This window comes from Lepisma saccharinum, chromosome 24 (genome assembly GCF_977018435.1).
Source record: "Lepisma saccharinum chromosome 24, izLepSacc3.1, whole genome shotgun sequence".
NCBI lineage: Eukaryota > Metazoa > Arthropoda > Insecta > Zygentoma > Lepismatidae > Lepisma > Lepisma saccharinum.
In genome coordinates, this window is record NC_139252.1 from 52777143 (window position 1) to 52798822 (window position 21680).

Genomic DNA, 21680 nt, shown 5'->3' on the forward strand with positions numbered 1-21680 from the left:
GTAAGGAGGGTGCTGCAGGATTTTTACAACTGAACTTCGCTAGAGTTTGCAGATTATGCGGCCTAGCATTGCCCTGCAACACCCTGAGCTAATGCACCACGGAGCGTACATTACCTTACAGACCTTCATTTAACGCAGGTATCAGCTGTGCCTAGCGTAGCTCAGAATGCAACCTTATGGTTATTGGGTCAATTACACTGGACGAAACCATTCGACTTAAGGGAAGATTAACTCATTTTCACTTGACTCACCCTTACATAGTTATGCGTTTCAATTTTTGAAGTGGGTTTAATATACAGTCATAGAAATTTCCTGCTAATTATCAATCACAGTATATGGAATATTCTCTTGATTGGTGAGAAAACATTGATACTGCTTTTTCAGGTAATGCGTAACGAATCACACAATGTTTTGAGGTACAAGTGCTCGGTTTGACTTTCCTTTGACATATTTAAAGCATGGTTGAGCTGATTCGGATGTACGGGGTCCACAAAGTCCACTTGGTTACAAACCTTTGTACCTTGTGAAGTTTTTTAATATAGAATAGAGTGAAATTTATGATAAAGTGTGGGAAAACTCATCAAGTTCCTTTGGGTTTGATGTTGTATTAGTGAAACAGGAACTGTGTCTAGAAATTTAAAATTTGTTTAAATTCGGAAAAAGCGCAGCGTGTGCCATCCTATTACGAGGCACATTTACCAAAAACTGTTCAGAGTCACTTTCACACCAAGTTCACAAGGACATCACCTGTCAAAAACAAAGTTCTGGTGTGAAAAGTTCAATTAATCAGGGAGTGTGGGTGATCTTGCACGAGTGCGACAGTGTTTAGCGCCAAGTCCAAAAAGAAAAATTAGTTTGTTGTTCCGTGCAAAGAAGGTGCAAATTGGCCTGTGGGTTACACGTATTCACACATTGAAGAACAGGATATATGCTGCCGCCACTGGCGTCGGTTTGGAGGAAGGTTAAGTAAGGGCTCAGAGGAATCTGCCGAAACATGGGCAGAAGTGGAATTTCGCTTATATGCGTTTCGTGGAAATAGTGCTCAAATGGGAGTTGGCTGATGTTATCCAAAACAATTTGCTACTACACACTACTTCTCTATCTTAGAAACTTAGGAAACAAAAAGTTTGTATTTTGAAGTCAGGATAGGACTTTGTGGACACCCTATATCAGTGTGGAGACCAGCTTTTTCTTAGCAAGACAGAAGAATCCCGACCCTGACAAGCAATTGAGGAAAAGAGCACCAGCAAGCAATCCTTCCCTAAGCATTTTCGTTTGTCGTGCCGTCTGCAAGCGGCGGTGTTCAAAACATTCTTGTTGTCTGTAGGCGAAGCTCGAAAGGAGGACGGCTTTTCCGTATCGCTTATTTCTGGTGGACGGAGATTTAACCTTGCTTCACGTGCGAAAGAGCTTCGGTTGCTCTGTTCTGCCAGTGTTGCTAACTAAGATCATACGTCACCAAAATGCCACTCGCGAACTTGGCCCATATAACCGCTATTCCATAACTGATGAGACATTGCTCATGAGCAGTATTAGTTGCACAGATTATCATGGCATCAGTCACGAAACGTGAATTATGAACCTGTGAAGAAATCATCTCCCTTTTCGCCAGGATTGTTAAAGGTCCTATAAATTCTAATGGATTCCGCTGCAGAACCGGAACCTTTTTTTTCTCGCACAATTTAAATTCGGTCCAATTTGCATATTGCTTTATTGAAAAAAGTGCCTGGACCGTATTTAAATTGAGCCGGAAAATAATGTTCCTGGACCACATTTAAATTGAGGCGGATAGAAGGTTCCTAGCTACAGATAAAAAGGTTCTTTATAGTCCAGAAACCAATTACGCTTTCTGATTTTCTCTCCTGGACCGGAATTGAATTTATTTAAAATTCCTGGACCTATAAGAAACCTGCTTTTCACCCGAAATGGTTTCTCTGGAAAATATTCTATCTGATTGACCACATTAATTAATTTCTGGAGTTTCCTGTACCAGGCTTTAAGACGCAAAAATCACAGCGTAAATATCGCCGTTTTCAAGTTATTATCGTTAAAATTTAGGGTTACGCGACTTTTCAGACACCCTGTATTATAGTGTATAATCACAGTGCTGAAATTTAGAATGTCTTGAATTCCTTGTTATCCTTCATAGGTTACTTACTCACTTCCTTCATAGGCCATCAAATACTTTCGCATCGCAGTGTATAAAACACAGTGTAGTCCACTAAATGTACATAAATAACCACGTGCATTGCCCTGTAATCAAACGATAAGTCAGATCCAAACTTGAAATTCCTGAATTATGCCCTTCCCCTTTGCGGTTGTAGAATTGTACCTGCGTGATTGGCATTTCTTATCTTTGATTACTTGAGTGTGTTTGGAATTCGTTATACACAAATGTTATGATAAGAGTGATGGAGAGATAGGAGATTATCTTTCATGCCGCTACCCCCGAGAATAAAATGGACGCGCGGGAAAGGGGGGTGGAGGGGAACATCCTTTTAAAAACGTGCAAGCATTGTTGTTTTAAGGCTATTTTCGTTGACTCCAGATAACTGTAGACTGATTGTACGTGGATGGCAAAAATGTTAATTGGAACAAAAAATAGCTTAAAAATGCCACTGCTTGGATGTCCTTGCATATCAAGCGTTACACGATGTTGTTAGTTCCATGTAGATAAGCTGAAGTTCCTAGGAAAGACAGCTGAACCTCTTTTCCTTATGACCACCCCACAGAATACAAAGTAGTGTTCCTTTTCCTGATAAGGCGGGAACGCACACGCGAGGTAAGGTCAACTACTGGATAATCATATACGAGCCGAGTTTTCCTTGAAAGCACAACTTTGACCTGCGCAAGCTTCATTCTTTAACAATCCTCTACACAAGTTGTGTGAATGTAAAAGGCCTGCCCTAGATTCATCCTCCAAAGTTGGCGCCATGAAATGTAAACTCATCTCATGCTTTTTCATTCAGTGACCTTGAAATTTCGGAATATTTTGTTGTTTGCCTGTTACTCGGTGCCCGTTCTAAACTCATGGTTTGCATCAAGGAATGTTTTAGCCTTATCAGACGCGTTTCTGTTTTTAAAATTTCTCGGCGAGAAACATACTTTTAGTTGGTACATTTACCACCAGATGACAGAAATAATTTAGAGATACAGGGTCAACGAATTTAGTAATATGGTAAGTTTTGTACAGTTTAAAAAGGTAAAGTTCCACGTCCATTTTGCATCATGCCATAAGGCAAATGTAAGTGTATGTGTGGGCAGGCCCCCAAACATTCCTCGATCTCGGCAACTTTAGAGATGGCGTGGTTAACACCACACTCCAGCCATGTTTACTCCCCCATGTACCCATTTATTCGAGGCTGGGGAAAGGCCTTTAACAGATGACAAGAAACATAGTACATTTCATCAATGGAATGACTATTCTAACCTAACTACCTAGACAATCGCAGTGAAACAAAAAGTGGGACATAAATTTGGATCATCCTGTATTTTGCCAGTTTTTATTCTGTGAAACTTCAATGTTGTTTCAGCAGCAGACTATTTTCATGGAACCTGTTTCCCTTATCCATCCCACCTATATTTTGCTACTGGACTCGTCCAGTCAACACATGCACATTTGTGACGATCATTGTGACTAACGTCCACTTTAGACAAAAGCATGTTCCTTAACATTTATGCCATGACCAAAAATACTACTTGTAAAGTGTATATGGCATTTCTCAGGGATCAGTCCTATTTCCGTAGTATTTTTCATAGCATAACCAATCAGAAGTGAGCTCTAGGTCACAAGTGCAGATGCAATGGCATCCGAGTGAGAGGAAACAATGTTTCACTTCATATTTTTAAAAGCCGATAATTATTTAAAAGAGGAATAATGTTTCCTATAAAAGTGGGTTAGGTACAAATCAATGGTGCAGCTTGAACAATACTTTATATTGTGTACAGTTGGATCCATGAGTATTACCGTGCAAATTGTCCATGACTATTTTCATTAATTTTTCTCTTACATCCTATGTGTTTGTAAGCAATGGATTTTTATGTATGCTGGTGCAGAAGTTGTCAACAGCTTATTTTGGGTTTTCTCATATTTCTTAAAGCTGTTATTGGATCAAATAAAGTGCACAAACATGCTGATGGACAATTTGGACGGTAATAATCATGGATCCCACTGTACAAGGAAACCAAGAAAGTTCTTGCCGTTCTAGAGCAGTGATAAACAAAGAGCAGAAATACAGTGAATGGTACGTACCTTTAGGTTTCGAAGTAATTGACATCAGCATCCAACACCTTTTGCCAACGTTCCTGCAGCTGCACAATACCCTGGTGATAAAACTTGGCGGGCTTGGATGCAAAGAAGTCCGTGAGTGGGTTCCGCAGGTCTCCCTCATTTGCAAAGGATCTCCCACGGTGGTGCTTGTCGAGGGAATGAAACAGGTGGTAATCTGTTGGTGCACGGTCCCGTAAATACGGTGGATGGCACAGTGTCTCCCAGCCAAGTTGCTGAAGGGTCTCCCGGGTCCTCCTTGCCACATGTGGCTTGGCATTGTCGTGCAGGAACAGCACACCCTTGCGATTCACCAATGTCGGCTCCTTCTGCCGCAATGCACGGTGCACCCTTTGCAACTGCTGAGAGTAGAGGTCAGCAGTGATGGTCTGGCCAGGTGGAAGGAGCTCGTAATGCACCACTTGCCAACAATTCCACCATACAGAGAGCATAACCTTTCGTGGGTGCAGAGGTGGTCGTGAGGTGTGAGGAACAGGGTCACATGGCGACAACCAATGTCTGGTACGCTTGGGAGTGTCATAGACGACCCACTTTTCGTCACCAGTGAGCAAGCGATCAAATATGGGTGTGTTCAGGTGCCGAGTGAGCAAGGACAAACAGGCTGTCACTCATTGTTCCTTGTTGGCTGCCAACAATGTGTGGGGTACCCACTTGCTTAACTTGTATGACTTCCCTGTCCCATGCAGGTGCAGTCTGACTGTTTCAGCGGAAACATGGAACCTTTCTGCAAGTTCATCACACGTTAGACCACTGTCCTCCTCGATGGCTGCTTTCAGGGCCTCGTCATCCAACACATGTGGTCGTCCACTGCGAGGTTCATCCGAAAGGCTCACATCTCCCGAACGGAATTTCTGGAACCAATGCCTGGCAGTTCGTTCGTTCACGGCATTCTCCCGAAATGCCTGGCAAATGCGGCGACTTGATGCGGCAGCTGACAGGCCCACTTTAAAGTCATTCAACAAAGACACGCGAACAAGCTGCTTTGATTCCTCTATTTCTCTTTGACAGTGAATGAGCTATGACTGCTGTGTGTGCACAATGTGCCTGTATTACTGACAGTCGATGGACAGACTAACTCCCGATTGCTTGGCAGGCACGTGCGTCATTTCGTTTCCTTTCTGTGAGCGCATTATTAATGGGACATCAAAAACAGCAAGAACTTTTATGGTTACCTATTGCAATACATGTATGGAAGAATATTAATGTTGTTTCAATTCTAAACATGGTTCACTAACCATAGATGGTGTAACTGTACCTTTTGTGCTGTATATATTGTACATCACAATTATAAAAGGTAACTGATATGTTACATGAAATACTTCCGTGTGAAGTACTATCTGCAATAAGACTTTTGGAAGCATTTACGTATCATTTATGCTAGCAAAAATGTTAAAGGAAATGCTTCTGTCTAAAGTGGGTCTAATGCAGTGGACTATAAGCTCACATCAAACTCTATAAGTGCCTAAAGTCACAGTTTGCTGCTGAATATCTGATTTAACTTCTGCACTAGAAGCTTAATACAATTTGAAATCCAATAACAATGATTTGATTGTTACATACAGGATTCAAATCGGTGTTATGAAGCAGCTTACTTTTTACATTACCACTACTGTGATTTGATATCAAGTGAAAACATTTTTTTTTGTCTGTCATGTACACATAGCTATTAATGCTTTAAAAAGTAACATTTTTTTTTCATTTCAGTTGTTTCCTAGTCATCAAAGATGCCATTCTCACTGAAGTCCTTCAGGAGGAAGCAGTCTGGATCAGGATGCTGCCGAAGGTTCCTCCACAGACACATCCCCATCACAGGGTGGCTTCCCAAGTACAACACAGAGAAGTTCATATCAGACATGATAGCAGGTATTACTGTAGGATTGACAGTAATGCCGCAGGGGTTGGCTTATGCGACGTTGGCTGATTTGGACCCTCAGGTAATTTAGTTCTCCAATGGTAAAATTTTCTTAGTGGACTAACTCATCAAAGTTGCAAAGTGACAAGAGACACTTCACTACAAGAGGCTTGTAGTTACTACCTGACAGGCATATTCACAGGCTGAGGTGCACAGTTTGCCTATGAAACGTTATTTGGTCTGACAGACAACATGTAAAACATGTTGCACCTCTTCAATATGAAAAGCTGTTTCTTCACTTTTGTTTTCAAGTTATCCGTTACACTGACTCCAGGCAACATGTTACTTGTCACATAGGTGTCAAAGCTTTCTTACAAAGACAACTAACCTTTGAACCAAAAGATGGCATGTTTGAAATCATGTAGCAACTTATGCAAAAGTATATATTAACAACAGAAGCCATGCTGGTCTAGTCGGTAGCGTGTCTGACTGCCACGTGGGAGACCTGGTTTCGATTTTCAGGTGGGTGATTCAAGGTCGGAATTATTCCGATCTTGTCTCTGCATAAAGCGGCTCCGGGGCTCACCCAACCTCAAATTAATGGGCACCTTGAGGAAAATCCTGGGAAGTAAAGATGGCCGGAGCATGCTGCTGATCACATCACCTCCAAAATGGCAGAGATTGAGAATGTGTGTGACCCTACCCCCCCTCCCCATCCCCTAAATGTGCCTTCATGGTACAGTGCTATATGCACAAGGATCTTTACCTTACTTATATATTAATAACAACATCTAAGATAATTTACAGTTTTCATTCCTGTAATGTTGTTGACTTCATGCATTGGCAGTTGCAGTCCTCCATTGCAAAGTGACTAACAGCATATTACGAACACATGGGTTGAGAGGTTAAAGCCTTAATTGAGGTGTGAACGTTTTCATTGTATTTATTCTTCCACGAGTTCAAAATTCATTCCCATAGTTGCAGTTAAATTGAGAGGTGGAAAAAATGACATAAAATAAATAAATTATAAATGTTTGGTAGCTCACAATTTCATATTATATAATTTTTCAATGGATTAAACACTGTAATTCACAACTGCATTTGCCTCTATGCACAAGTAGAAATGTAAATTGTTTGGTGAGGGTTGCTTGAATGGTTTAACATGACAATGATTGATTGATTTGCTTTATTTTACTTCGTTTTTGTGCCACTTTTGGCTAATTTGCGAAGATGAGCACAAGTGATGATATTGATGAATGGACACTCAGAAACATCCATACCCAGGCTGGGATTCGAACCCGGGACCCGTGGCATCGTAGCGCAATGTGCTAACCACTATGCCACAGGGGCTGGCTAACATGACAATGAGGGAAGTGTGTAGGTTCATATCCCTCTTCAGGCATTGCATTTATGTGCATCTTTTATGCACTATATAAGTGTTTATTTAACCATGGTTCTAATTACGAGCATCTTAAAACATTGATTTGTTGATGTTATCTGAGAAACTGCATATGTCATTAAAAGAGAATTACTGGTTGGTTGATTTAATTATTCAATTATTGTGCGGTGGAGTCTGGACTCCGAACTGTGTTCAACTTCTGTTGTTCAGAGTGTTTCTCTCTCTCTCTCTTTTTCTCTGCCCCTGATTTTAGCTTGTAACTTTCAAACTATTGAATGTAATTCAGTGAAATTTGATATGGACATGCCTTACTGACGAGAAACACGATTACCTCATCCAGATAGCATGTAAGTTAATTGCAAGTTAAATCGATATTCGATTTAACTTGCAGTTAACTTACGTACTATGTGGGTAGCGGGTGTCGAACATGGTTCCCATCAGCATCAAGGCATGCTTGGACATGCATCTCCTTGTTATGGAAGGTACAGTAAAATCTCATTAATCTGGACCCCGATAAGCCGGACAGGCCAAAAAAAAAAAAAAAAAAAAAGCAGAATGCAAGGTTTTGAATTTGGCTAGAAGTCAACAAGAGAACTTCCCAAAGAAAGGGGCAGTCAACCACTGATGAAATTCTGTTTGTACGGTACTGTATAGTGTATTTAGGCCTATGCCTTTTAAATACATCATAATAAACGTGTTTTGTTGCTATAAACGGAGTTTTAATGCACTTTCTACTGTTCTTTTAGGTTATTTCAGTTATACTGGTGAACTTATCCCCCATAGTCCGGATTAATGAGGTTTTACTGTATTCGTAATCAGTCTTCAATTCACACAGGCGCATGCGACACATGAGTTGCAGTAGAGAGTAGCATCTTTCTGTAACCATTCTTCTCATATACTAATGGATATCTATGTCAAATTTGTTTGAAAGTTTTAAGGGAAAAACAGGGACTGAGAATGAGTGAAACACCCAGTAGAAAATGACTATACATGCCATTCTTAGTAACTATTTCCACAGTTTGCCCATTTTTTAATTTTTGAAAAATCTGTCTGAAACTACAATTAGAAGCTTACGGAATGTGTTTCAGGGAAAAATATTCGGTGGGAAATTAATATACTGAAACGAAGTACATAAACCATGGACAGTCACTCCGTATATTTGTGTTCTATGCTTTATTCTTCTTGTACTGTAAGCGGTTCATTTCCTTTCCAGTATGGCCTGTATTCCGCGTTCATGGGATGCTTCGTGTACATATTCTTCGGCAGCTGCAAAGACATCACCATAGGACCCACGGCTCTCATGGCGTTGATGACGTACGAGGTGACGCACAACAGAAACCCCGACTTTGCTGTCCTTCTCTGTTTCCTCAGCGGATGCATTCAGTTGCTCATGGGGATCTTGCATTTAGGTAAAGGAAAAAGAAAAAAATTCTGCAAGTTGTTCTTTTCTTTATCTTCTCTTCATACAATAATGCATTCATATTAATCTCATGCATTCCTTTTTGCATTTATTATAAGTTAAATATGTAAGTTATAGTAGAAAATGCATTTAAAATTTATGAAACAATACCGAAGTATGAAATATGTACCTCAAAAATGATAAAAATACAACAAAAAATACTGAAAAATTACCTAAAAGCCAAGAAAGGCTGGAACAATAAAAATATTGTTTCCCGGTTCTAACTAAAGGGAAACTGGTTTAGCATTAACTTCAATTACCGGAAGAGAAGACAATTTTTCAGCTTCCTAACCCTAATGATGATGAATCAAAATTTTTGGTTGTGTCGGCACATATGCTCATTTTGCACCCTTCAATGAATACGGGGAAAATTCCTTTGCCTAAAATCCTTACCTGGGAGTTAGAAAGAGGTGTAAAAGCTCCTTGAAAAAGGTTTTAAAGAGACCTGTGCAGGACATACGCAACACATTAAAAAAGGTAAAGGTCCTTCCCGATGGTGTAGTGTAACGTTGTCACCTTTTAATCAAGGGGTCTGGGTTCAATACCCTGTGGAAGCATATGGGACAGTGGTTCAGAATAAACTGTACGTCCAGTCCCGATTACCCTATCTGTGCATAAAGTGGACTTAAAACAACAAATCAAGCAATTAAAAAGGCAGGGACACACTAACAAACTTCCTCATAGAGAGTAAAGAAGACCCACTCTTCTCACGAAGCTAAAAACATTAGTTAAAGCATTCAGATTATCTCCCAACATGGATGATAAACTGCTGAAAAGATTAAAATGGTTATAACTATGTTTAATAAAACACTAAAATGTTGACAAAGGCAGAATTTATTGTAAAATAAGATGCTACAAGGGTAAGTCAAAAATTATCTACACTTTTGCCACAACTTGACTCAGGTTGGCCACACTGCCTTCGGCGCTTGTGTGCTATAAGGTTGTACTTTTGTGGTCGATCTTAATCGCTCCATATTTCTTTCATTTGTTACAGAGTAAACAGTGTACACCAAGGAAGAACAGCGATCAGTGATCCGATTTCTCTGGTCTGAAGGTGTGTCAGGGACTGAAATTCATCGCAGATTTTCAGTACATCTGATGATGTCAGAATAATCTCTTTGGATGATGGGTGACCATTGGTTCATCAGAATCATCTCTCAAACTTGTTGAATCTTCCCATTAGTGGTGGAGGTTGATGGGCATCCTACACTTAGTCTTTCATGCTTGTCCAGCCATTTTTAAACCTCTCTATCAACTTATACATTATTCTACATGGTAAAGTGCTGTCCCTGTATTGTACTGAAAGGCTGTGATGAATTTCAATCCCCGACACATTTTCAGACCAGAGAAATCTGATCCTGATCGTTGGTTTTCCTTGGTGCACACTGCCAGTGGGGCGGCCATGTTTATTCTGTAAAAATGGAGCGATTAAGATCAAACCTCGGCCACATGACCACAAAAGTACAACCTTGTAGCACGCAAGCACTGAAGACAGTGTGGCCAAGCTGAGTCAAGTTGTGGTAAAAGTGTAGATAATTTTTGACTTTCCCTCATATAAACATCCTTCGTGTGTTTTGTGCATAGACCCTGTACTGTGAGTGTGTTTACATAAGATTATGGTTGGATCTTTATTTGAATTTATTGTGAATCTTTGTCTGAAGAAGACCCTGTTAGAGGGTGGAAATATTTATAATATCTGATTTTACAATAAGTGTTGCCTTGGTCAGCACTTTAGTGTTTTATGAGGAAATTAAAATCGCCACATTTGAGAAGGATGTGCCAAAGAGAGTGATAATTAGATTTGATTCTGGATTTTGTTTTTCAGCCTGCTTTAAATTAATTGTGTATTAATTGGCATCGTTTTGCAGGAGTCTTAATTGACTTCATATCCATACCAGTGACTGTGGGATTCACCTCTGCTACGTCAGTCATCATTGCCTGCTCCCAGTTGAAAGGGCTGCTGGGATTGAGATTCAGCTCCGCAGGGTTCCTGGACACAGTGAAGAAGGTGTTCAGCCACATTTCGGAAGTAAGGACATGGGACACCACTCTCGGCTTCATCTGCATCATGGTTCTTCTTTTCCTCAGGGTAAGCAGCGGATTTGTATTAATCTAAATGCACGGCCATGCTAATAGGTGGCTGGGCAGAATTGCGCTGGTGGGAAAAGCAGAGCAAGAACGGGACAAAAGTCGCTGGTTCCTGTGCTCTGTGTGGCAACGTCAACCATGCTGCCTTGCCTAGTCAGATCGACCTCTCTCCAGGGCACTTTCGAGTCCCATTCAATACAGAGCTGGTGATTGTGTGAATTGATAGTTCGTTACAGGTCCCATAAATGGTGTCCCATACCTACACGTTGGACTGTTCTTAACCTCCGAACACACGGGTTCGTTCTCCGACATGGCTACAGCACAAACTTCTGCCGCCTACCTAATTTCATAGCCGTGTGTTTAGTGGCATCTCTTCATATAGTGGAACCACAAGCAAGAAACCTGTGCAGACCCGCGACTCCTGTGCACCATACTCCCATGTGGAGGGGAGGGGGAGAATGGAGCATGCTTCTTATGGCCCGAGTTGAACGGAAGAAGTGGGAGGTGCCCGGAGACTTTTCGCGGAACGTTCTTTTCTTTGTGGTCACTGTATGCAGTGTAGCAATTGAACTTGTTAATGAACACCCCATGTCCAAGAGTGCCAATAATTTTACCAATAACATATTTCTGTAAGTAGCCAGCCTTCCTATTTCTATGTACTGATGATCACTCATTCTCATCGTCACAATTATTCAAAACTGGCAGGAAAATGACACTAAGTAATAAAAATACTATAGTTGTTCAATGAAGATAACTGAAATTGCAGCTACTTAAATTATGACTATGATTGCCGCTTTTACTGTGATAATGACAATTTATACTGGGTTATCAGAATACAAGTTCTTACTCTAGAGCCCACTGGAGACTGTTCTAAGTACAGTAACTTGCACAATATGCAACTTATGTAAATTCCCAGTTACATAACTGTGCGTAGCTGCCACAAGACCATTTTTTTTTAATTTGAAAAGTGTGATTTCAGTTTCTTTTTATATTCTTGTATATATTTTTCATACTTTTATAGTTTATATCCGAGTAAATACTGCTGCATGATGTTTCATTTATAAAATAATATAGTGTAAATAATAAACATACATACAAGGGTCACTATTTATATTTTGAGCCTTGGCAACACTGATTGAAGTTAGGCGCGATTTGACGTTTGCACAGAATCGTCTGGCATTATTGACCATAACGTACTTCAAATGTTTTGTCAATAGCTTCATTTGTGTTGTTTATGTTGCCTTGGAGATTGCGCAACAACAATAAAATGGAATTAACTCGTGAACATTTTCGTGCGATGATTTTTTACGATTTTCGACGTGGATTATCAAGACAAGAGTGCATCGATCAACTTACTTCCACATTTGGCGATGAAGCTCCATCCTTTGCCACTGTGAAACGCTGGTATAACGAATTTAATCGTGGCCGCCATTCGCTCACCGACGAGATTTGCGAAGGTCGTCCAAAATCAGTTGTTGCTCAAGAAAACATTGATGCTGTGCAAAACCTAATACTGCAAGATCGTCATGTGACATACTGTGAGATTGAGGCAACCATAGGCATTAGTTCCACCAGCATATATAAAATATTACATGTTCATTTAGCTGTGAGAAAGGTATGTTCTCGTTGGATCCCACACAATTTGACAAAAACTCAAAAAGACGCTCGCGTCAATTGGTGCAAACAAATGCTCAATAAATACAATCGTGGTGCTTCAAAAGACGTACATAAGATTGTAACAGGTGACGAATCGTGGATATATGCATATGAGCCGGAACGTAAACAGCAGTCGACTGTATGGGTGTTTCAAGATGAACCCAATCCAACAAAAGTTGTTCACGCTCGAAGCACATCGAAACAAATGGTCGCCTGTTTTTTCGGGAAAACTGGTCATGTGGCAACTGTGCCTTTAGAGGAACGTAGAACGGTCAACTCTGAATGGTACACAACAATTTGTTTGCCAGAGGTCTTCGGTCAAATACGGAAAACAAACAAACGCCGTCGGATCATTCTTCATCAAGACAATGCCAGCTGTCACACATCTCGTCTAACAACCGACTTTATGAACAGTCAAAAAATCGATTTGATGGGTCATCCGCCATATAGTCCTGATTTGGCACCCAATGACTTCTTCTTGTTCCCGAATGTCAAGAATAAATTGCGTGGACAACGATTTTCGTCGGCGGAAAACGCCGTTGATGCGTTCAAAAACCATATTATGGAGGTGTCTCAAGAAGATTGGAAAAACTGGTTTGACAAATGGTTCGAACGAATGCAAAAGTGTATTGACCATAAAGGAGAATACTTCGAAAAACAATAAAGCAGTTTTCAATGCCAAATTCCTGTTTTTTCATTGTTAGGCTCAAAATATAAATAGTGACCCTCGTATAATAATAATAAATATTGCAATTTCTTACAAAGTTTTACACTTAAGCAATTTACAAATTCAAGTTACATAAAGGTTTACGGAAGGCATTACTTATGTAACTCGAGGGGGTTTCTGTATTGGATTATGGAGAAATTTGGTATATATATTATGGAGACCATGGGGGAGTGAATGCTGATGTAAAAAAATAGTTTCAAATTTTCACCAACAAGTGGAAATGTGCTGCTTAAATAACCCGAAATCAGACATGCACAGTTTTATTTATATTTTATGTCTGTACAAAAATATTCAACATATCCACGTGAGTGTTCCTTTGGAAGTGTGAGACAGCATGATGAAGGATATGTTTTTCGTTGTTGCTTCGCTTGGCAGAAAGAGTGGAATACAGTAACGGGGAACAAGCTTCACGCTATTATGCCCACCATAAGTACATGGCTGGCATTCCTCGTCCCATCCCTCTCATCCAGGAGAAGTTCAGACTGTTTTTAGTTTTTTTTTGTTGTTTTTTTTGCAAAGAGCCGGACTCTTCCACTGGCAGTAAGAATTTTAGATAAGGGGATATTTCCCCATATACATTGACTTCATATCCATACCAGTGACTGTGGGATTCACCTCTGCTACGTCAGACGAACCAAAAAAAAATATTTCAATCAATCAACAGCAGGATGTTATTCACTGTGCACCAGATTTCAGCATCACGTTTCCACCTGGTGGTGAAAATTTGAACTTTTTCATCAACATTTGCTTCCCTATACTCTCTGTTGCCTCTATACCAAGTTTCCCCACAACCCGATGCATTGAACGGGCTCCAAAGGCCTCGCGTACGGAAAATTTAATTATAACCACCTGATACTATGGGACACTAAAAGACCACCTGGTACTACTGTAATGAAAACTACAACTGGTGATTATTATTGTAGAAACTGAAGGACACGCAGATTGGCCCTAAGGATGGGAAACCATCGAAAAACCTGAGGATAGCAAAGAAGTTTCTGTGGCTGGTCTCTACTTCGAGGAACGCTTTGGTGGTGCTTCTCTGCTCTGTGCTGGCCTTTGTCTTCCAGTCAACCCAAGGATCTTCACCATTCATTCTGACAGGTATGTACACCAGTTGGAAACTTTTAGATTTACATAGAGCTTCCTTATATCTGGATCTGTAACACTGTGTGTATTTCTGTTGATATGAAGTTTCAGCATTTATAATTTTCTTTAGTATACTGACTTTTAGCAGATGGAACCTCTCTGTGTATGTAAGTCTCTATTTTCAGTGATGTACACTCCTATTTGCATTAAGTGGCATGTTTGACAAGTGTGAAGGGTTGAAAGTATGTGCCACTATCTGAACAGGAGTGTACAAAAAAATTGTAGAAGGCAAGTTACTTACCATATACAGATTTTGTTTTCTGTAAGAATCCTGCCTTTGGGGTGAAGCTTGGTGTCCCCTTCCTAATAAAGGCAATAAGAAATTTATAAAAAATCAATTTTACACAAAACTTTCCATTTTGAGAACCTCTGTGGCCATTGCAATGAACCGAAGTGAATAAAAATCTAAAATGTACTTCTGGCCGTGTCCGAAAGGTGCAAGACCGTACTTGAAGCGAGCATCCTCCGAGTATGGTCTTGGAGTGCGGTCTTCAAGTCGTGGACTGGAAGTGTTGTCTTTCGAATTGCACTTCGACGGCAGCGCCAAATACAATCAGGAGATAAAACTGAGTACTCGTTGTTTTCCTCGCCATTTAAACACTTGTTTTTCACAATAGAAATCACATAGCATTTTCAAATGCTCGTACACACACATTAGAAGAACTATAACCAACAACTTGCTGTCCAATAACGCATATCTTCTACCTGTGCTGCTCGCTTTCTACCTCCGTGATTTTAAACAAATGAACAACGAGTGTGGAAACCACGTGACCTAGTCACCAACCATCTGTACTGCACGCTGTGTACTTGCGTACTTCTGTTCTTGGCGCTTTCGAACTGTAGTAGGTGACGATACTTCCGCCAAGAGCATACTTCAAGTCTGTACTTTGTACCTTTCGGACAGATCCTCTGTTATGCTTAGGGTTACCAGATCACTATAAGGGAAAAGTAGGACATAATGTCACAAAATGTAGGACTTTAAGTCAAAATGTAGAACACAAAACATTCACAATAAATAATACACATTTCTAGAACACAATTTTCACCTTTAAAAAAGTATGATTTCTTAACTCTTTCGCTGCGGTTGTCGCATTTATGCACAGCACGTCAGGTGCCTTGCTCCGCGGAAGTCGCATTATTGCGACTTCATATTTCCACTCGCTGCGGGTGTCGCATTTCCGCAGTACGTCGCTTTTAGTAGCCTTCTGACATCTGTTGATAGTATTTGGAACTATTTGAACTTGTAGTTTTGTTTTTATCCGTATGATGTCGCTAATTACGCCTCCGTTTAGAATTCTTTGACATACGAGCGTTGAGTGCTCTGACATGTCAGTTTGAAATGCATGTTCGAATGTAAACAGCATGGCTTCGTCAAGTCGTCAACACTTGTCTGATAATGATGTTACTCAACTGTTATTTTCCGACTCAGAATCAGAAGGTGAATTAAGTTGTGACGACAATAGCGACAGTTTTTATGAGACTTCAAGTGGTGACAGTGATTGTGTAGTGTCTGATGAAGAATTTGTACCGCCGTCCGTAACATCATGGAGTAGAGTGCAAAACAGCATTGATCTATGTGCGGGAATTTCAAAATTTTTCTAAATATCATACCACCAGGGACTACAGAAAGGTTTGCCAGTGCAATGAATGACTTTTGCAAGTTCTCTATAACATATTTTGCAATGTTATTTTGTAAAATTATACTTTCTAAAAAAAATTTTTTTTTTTCAAAATTTCAAAATTTTTCAAAATATCATACCACCAGGCACTACAGAATGGTTTTCCAGTTCAAGGAATGACTTTTGTAAGTTCTCTTTCATATATAATGCAATGTAATTGTGAAAACTATTTTTTTATAAAAAAAATATATTTTCAAATTTAATTACGCAGCCAAGGGATATTGTGTGCCAGAGAATTCTGCAGCGAAAGAGTTAATGAATTCTTAAATGCAAATTTTCCAAATTTGTAATCAATACTAAACAATACACTTCTCACTACACATGTTTTAACTTGTACTTCTCAGAGGAGCCAGTTTTTATCAGAACGTCAGCTTTAGTCAAAATATATTTATGAGAGACTGAACAATCAAACACTTTGAAATTATACTGAACCCCAGTACCAAACGTTTTACAGACTTTTTGAAAAAAAAAATTCTCCCATGACTCCGTTGTGCTGATGGTAATGAAAGTACTCTCTCATTATAACCTGGAATGGCAAACAAATATTCAGCAATTACCGTAATTCGAAATGGTTCCAGAAGTTCCATCTTGAGTATTTTCAGTTCAACATCTTTGTTCTCTATACCCCCTGCAGGGGCCCTGCGTTACAATCAAAATATTGAATAAGAATGGGAAACACCTTGTTCCATCAGTATAAACCCCAAGGCAAGAAATTTTCTCAGGCATTGAACAGTGACAACATCAGAATGTGGTCCAAAAAGCTTGTTCATCAATTGCTTCCGTTTTTGTTCTAGCAGAAACTTTTATTTTATTTTTGGGCAATAACTGAATCAAGATAAATTTCACTATTGAATTTGGGAGTGCAGTCCATCGACTTGTAACTTGCATGATTTATCTTTGTTCAACTGATGCACATATTGTTACAAATAATATTGTGTTACACTCAAAATGTAGGACATTTATGATAATTTTCAAGTTCCTCCCGCATGCCGGATATAAGGCTAAAATCTAGGACATGTCCGGGAAAAACCGGACGTCTGGTAACCCTAGTTATGGTCCTACAACCATGCAAAGTTGTACTGCAGTACCCTGTAACACAATTTTTGTTCCTGTGGAGTAAGTTTTATTTTCTAAAGGCTTCTGACTGGAAACCATAGAAAATGCCTATTATTCCCCTCAAACTTTGTTTTTGTGACCAGGACAGTGTTATTTTTTAATTTTACCTGTTTTCAATGAGAAAATATACGAATTCGTGTTTTTCGTTTACATAAAGAAAAAGACTAACACACATACATCAAAAGTGACATATAATTGCACTCTAGTTGTGAACAAAATTATTGCAAAAAATTTAAAAATTAGTACTTTTCCGGGATTTACGATTATACTGTACATTACTTTCACAAATAACCCCCCAAATATATTCTCCCATCATGTTCTAGTTATACTGGCCTTGGTAGGGACGTTCGAGGTTCAATATATCTTGATGAAAACGCTCGCCTTGCTCCTCCGAGTATGCTCCCATGTTATCCTTAAATGTATGAAGGTGAGCATCGAGGACATGAACTTTCAGGGACATCCTGCAGCCCATTTTGTCGTTCTTCACCAGAGTCTCGACCAGTTCCACATAGCTTTCGGACTTATGATTGCCCAAAAAGCCCTTAACCACTAAGACAAAGCTGTTCCAAGCCGCTTTTTCATTCTCACTGAGCTTCTTGGGAAATTCTTCGCATGCCAAAAGCTTGTTTATCTGTGGGCGGACGAAGACACCGGCTTTGATCTTTGCATCAGACAGTTTAGGAAAGAAGTCTTGAAGGTACTTGAAGGCTGCTGACTCCTTATCTAAAGCTTTGACAAATTGTTTGATCAGGCCCAATTTAGTATGGAGTGGAGGCATTAGCACTTTATGGGGGTCTACCAGTGGCTCCCACTTGACATTGTTTTTACCCCACAGAGAACTCTGTCCTCTGTGGCCAGTACCTCGTGTTGTAGTGCACTTTCGTGTCTCTGCTGTCCCATAGGCAAAGATAACAAGGAAACTTGGTAAAACCGCCTTGGAGACCCATTAGGAATCCTATGACTTTGAATGAAGTCTCCGACGACTTCTCATCCAGACTCATCATATTTCAAGGTATCTAGCAATCGCTTTATGCTGTTGTAATCCTCTTTGAGGTGGACTGAATGAGCCAGTGGAAGAGACTTGTATGTTTTTCCATTATGAAGAAGCATGGCTTTAAGACTTCTTGATGAACTGTCATTAAAGAGGCGCCACTCACTTGGACTGAAGTAAATTCCAATTGCTTCAAACAGACCGATAACATTGCGGCAAGTTCATCTTGACTTGTAAAAAAGCTGGAAAAACTTTGATGATGCTTGCTCTGATTTGTTAACAGTTGGGCTGAAAAGTTCGTAGGCTGACTCATAGATGGCGTTACTAGAATTAAATCCATGTGATTTTTACTTAGTACTAACCTTCAAAAGATACGTGTATAAATTTCACAGCTGCCGGATAATTAGTTCGTGAGATATAGCATTGTGAGTGAAGCAGCTTTTGTTATTGTGAAAAAATGGATAAAAAAGAATTTCGTGTGTTAATAAAGCATTGCTTTTTGGCAAAAAAAAATACTGTTGAAGCAAGGCTTGGCTTGATAAACATTATTCGGACTCTGCACCAGGAAAATCAACCGTTGAGAAGTGGTTTGCTAAATTTAAACGAGGCGAAATGAGCATCGAAGACGATGCACGCAGTGGACGCCCCAAAGAGGCTGTTACCGACGAAAACATAAAAAAAGTCCACAAAATAATTTTAAATGATCGTAAAGTGAAGTTGATCGAGATAGCTGAGATTATTACATAGCGTTGTTGTAGCGTTTAAAGGATGAAATCACGAAAAAACGGCCCCATTTGAAGAAGAAAAACGTGCTGTTTCATCAAGACAATGCACCGTGTCACAAATCAATGAAAACGATGGCAAAATTATATGAATTAGACTACGAATTGCTTCCCCATCCACCATATTCTCCAGATCTTGCCCCCAGTGACTTTTTCCTGTTTGCAGACCTTAGAAGAATGCTCGCTGGAAAGAAATTTAGCACTGATGAAGAGGTAATCGCCAAAACTGAGGCCTATTTTGAGGCTAAAGAGAAATCGTACTATAAAAATGGCATCGAAAAATTGTATGACCGCTATAATCGTTGTATCGCCCTCAAAGGCAACTATATTGAATAATAAAATCGAATTTTGTCAAAAAAATATTTTTTACTATGTTAGCCTACGAACTTTTCAGCCCAACTGTTACTTGCACACTTTCATCTAAATTCCACTGCTTAAGCCTGGACGTCAAGAGTTCTGCATTGGACTTGGTGAGACCAAGATCTGTTATTAAGTCGTTAAGATATTTTTGATTGGGGTAGTACGGGTTTCTCTAATGGGCTCGAAAATTGTAAGTATTAAGATCAATGTCTTCCTCGCTCTCTGACTTACTACTCTCGTCTGAAGAGAGCAGCTGTTTCTCCGGAGGAGTGGGCACGGGAAACTCAGGGCAATGTGGCACAGGGGCGATGGATGAAAGTTTATCCGGATATATAATAGCTTCCGCATTCTTTCCAGCCCGACGTTTGGAAGGATCCACCATGCAAAAGTAGCAATTACTTGAGTGGTCAGTGGGTTCCCGCCAAATTCTTGGGATAGCGAACTTCATGGCTCTCTTTTCTCCTCTGTACCATCCTGCAAAAGACAAACAACAAAAATAAACTAATGTATTTTCACAACATATTTCACATATGAGATATGTAGATATATTTTTAATATGCACAAAATTATATACTTTTATTAATTTTTTTAATCAGGTGCACAACTGCACCTAAACCTTGTGACTTAGGTGCACTACTATTGGCTAGGTGGACAAGCAACTTACAAAACAGTATGTAAAATTCAACATGTAAGGTGTTAGTAAAAGTAAATGTTTCAAAATGCATTTTAAATAATAAAAAAATTCTATACCTCTTCAAGAATACCCTAAATATTTAATATATAATTGAAATTATTAAAATTTTACATTTTAATTTTCCGTCTTACCTTCCAGTTCTTTTTTGCAGTTCTCGCAGGTGAAATGAGGTGCCCAGGTTTTGTCTTGCTCCCCTACAGACATATGCTCTGTATGCTTCACACATTTTAGCAGATGCTTTCACAGAGTAATTATTTCCTCTTTTCTTGATAAAATGGCCACAGACATAACAAAATTCGTCTGCCATATACAGAAGGTTGTTTCACGTTGATGGTAACGATTTCGATCACCAAGGAGCAGCACGTAGGCACAGCACAGAGCAGCCAGAGCCAGTAGGACGAAAGTACTGTGTGTTAACTTGCAAAAACGATGGTTGGTGTGTGAGTGAGTGTTCATATGGCACCAAAAATTCCAGTATTTTGGGAAGGGTACATCTGTGCCCTTTCCGACGTTGGTTATAGTTATAGCCCGATAATTAAGCAGTGCCACATGAAAGCTTTCCATGTGTCAAAGAAGGGCATCAATGCAGTGTTGAATCGTCATAAAGCTTGCACCGTACGTGTTGCTGGAACCAGTTAAAGTGGACCTCGGACATATCGGAAGCCCAAGCGTTCTTCCGACATTGTGCGGAAAGTGAGATCCTTGGTGCGATGTGAAAACCCTGCAACGCAAAAAGTGATTGCACAGGCAGTGCAATGTTTCCCTGCAACTGTAAATCGCATCATAGCCCAAGATTTACAACTTGTGCGGAAGCACAAGGCTCAAGTTCATAAGTTGCGTGTCTCACATGTCCAAGATAGGAAGACCAACTGTCGGAAGCTCTACGAACGCCATCTGGCAGGGGACCGCTGGAAGTATGTGATGTCCCTGGATGAAGCATGGGTGTGTCTGTTGGGATGTGGTAAAATAAAGGGCCATCTACTATCGTCCACGTGATGCAAAAGGTCGATCTGAGTGGGTACGTGAATGTGCTGAAAGTTTTCCACGCGGGTTCATGGTTGTTGGTGGTTACTGCCATAACGGCAAACTTCCACTGCACAGAGTGGTAAAAAAGGCTAAAATAAATGCAACCTATTACCAGACGAATATTTTGGAGCCATTCTACAGACATGAAATTACTTCTCTCTATGGCAGCGACACATCTCGTGTTGTCATCCACCAGGACAAGGCTTCCAGTCATACGGAAAAGTCCACGCAGGCATACATGGATCGGATTGCACATGGAACGGGCATTCATGCAATACCCTTTACAGACATCCCTGTGAAATCCCCCGATGCCTCTTCCATGGATTTTTGTGGGTTTCCGTTGTTGAAACGAGTCTTGGGAAGCAGACGGCTCCGCACAATTGAGGGTCTTTGGAAAGCTTGTCAGGAGGAATATGA

The 21680-nt window shown here is 40.0% G+C and overlaps 1 protein-coding gene across 2 annotated transcripts in view; it reads left to right on the plus strand.

Annotated features, from left to right (window-relative positions):
* Positions 1–21680, plus strand: part of LOC145978235 (sodium-independent sulfate anion transporter-like) — a 105792-nt gene that overhangs the window by 40970 nt on the left and 43142 nt on the right. For both annotated transcript variants that reach the window (XM_083110713.1, XM_083110712.1), the window contains exons 2-5: positions 5993–6222; positions 8753–8948; positions 10867–11087; positions 14393–14570. In XM_083110713.1, coding sequence (XP_082966839.1) covers positions 6013–6222; positions 8753–8948; positions 10867–11087; positions 14393–14570 — 805 coding nt within the window. In that variant the 5' untranslated portion in view covers positions 5993–6012. The remainder of the gene's footprint in view (positions 1–5992; positions 6223–8752; positions 8949–10866; positions 11088–14392; positions 14571–21680) is intronic.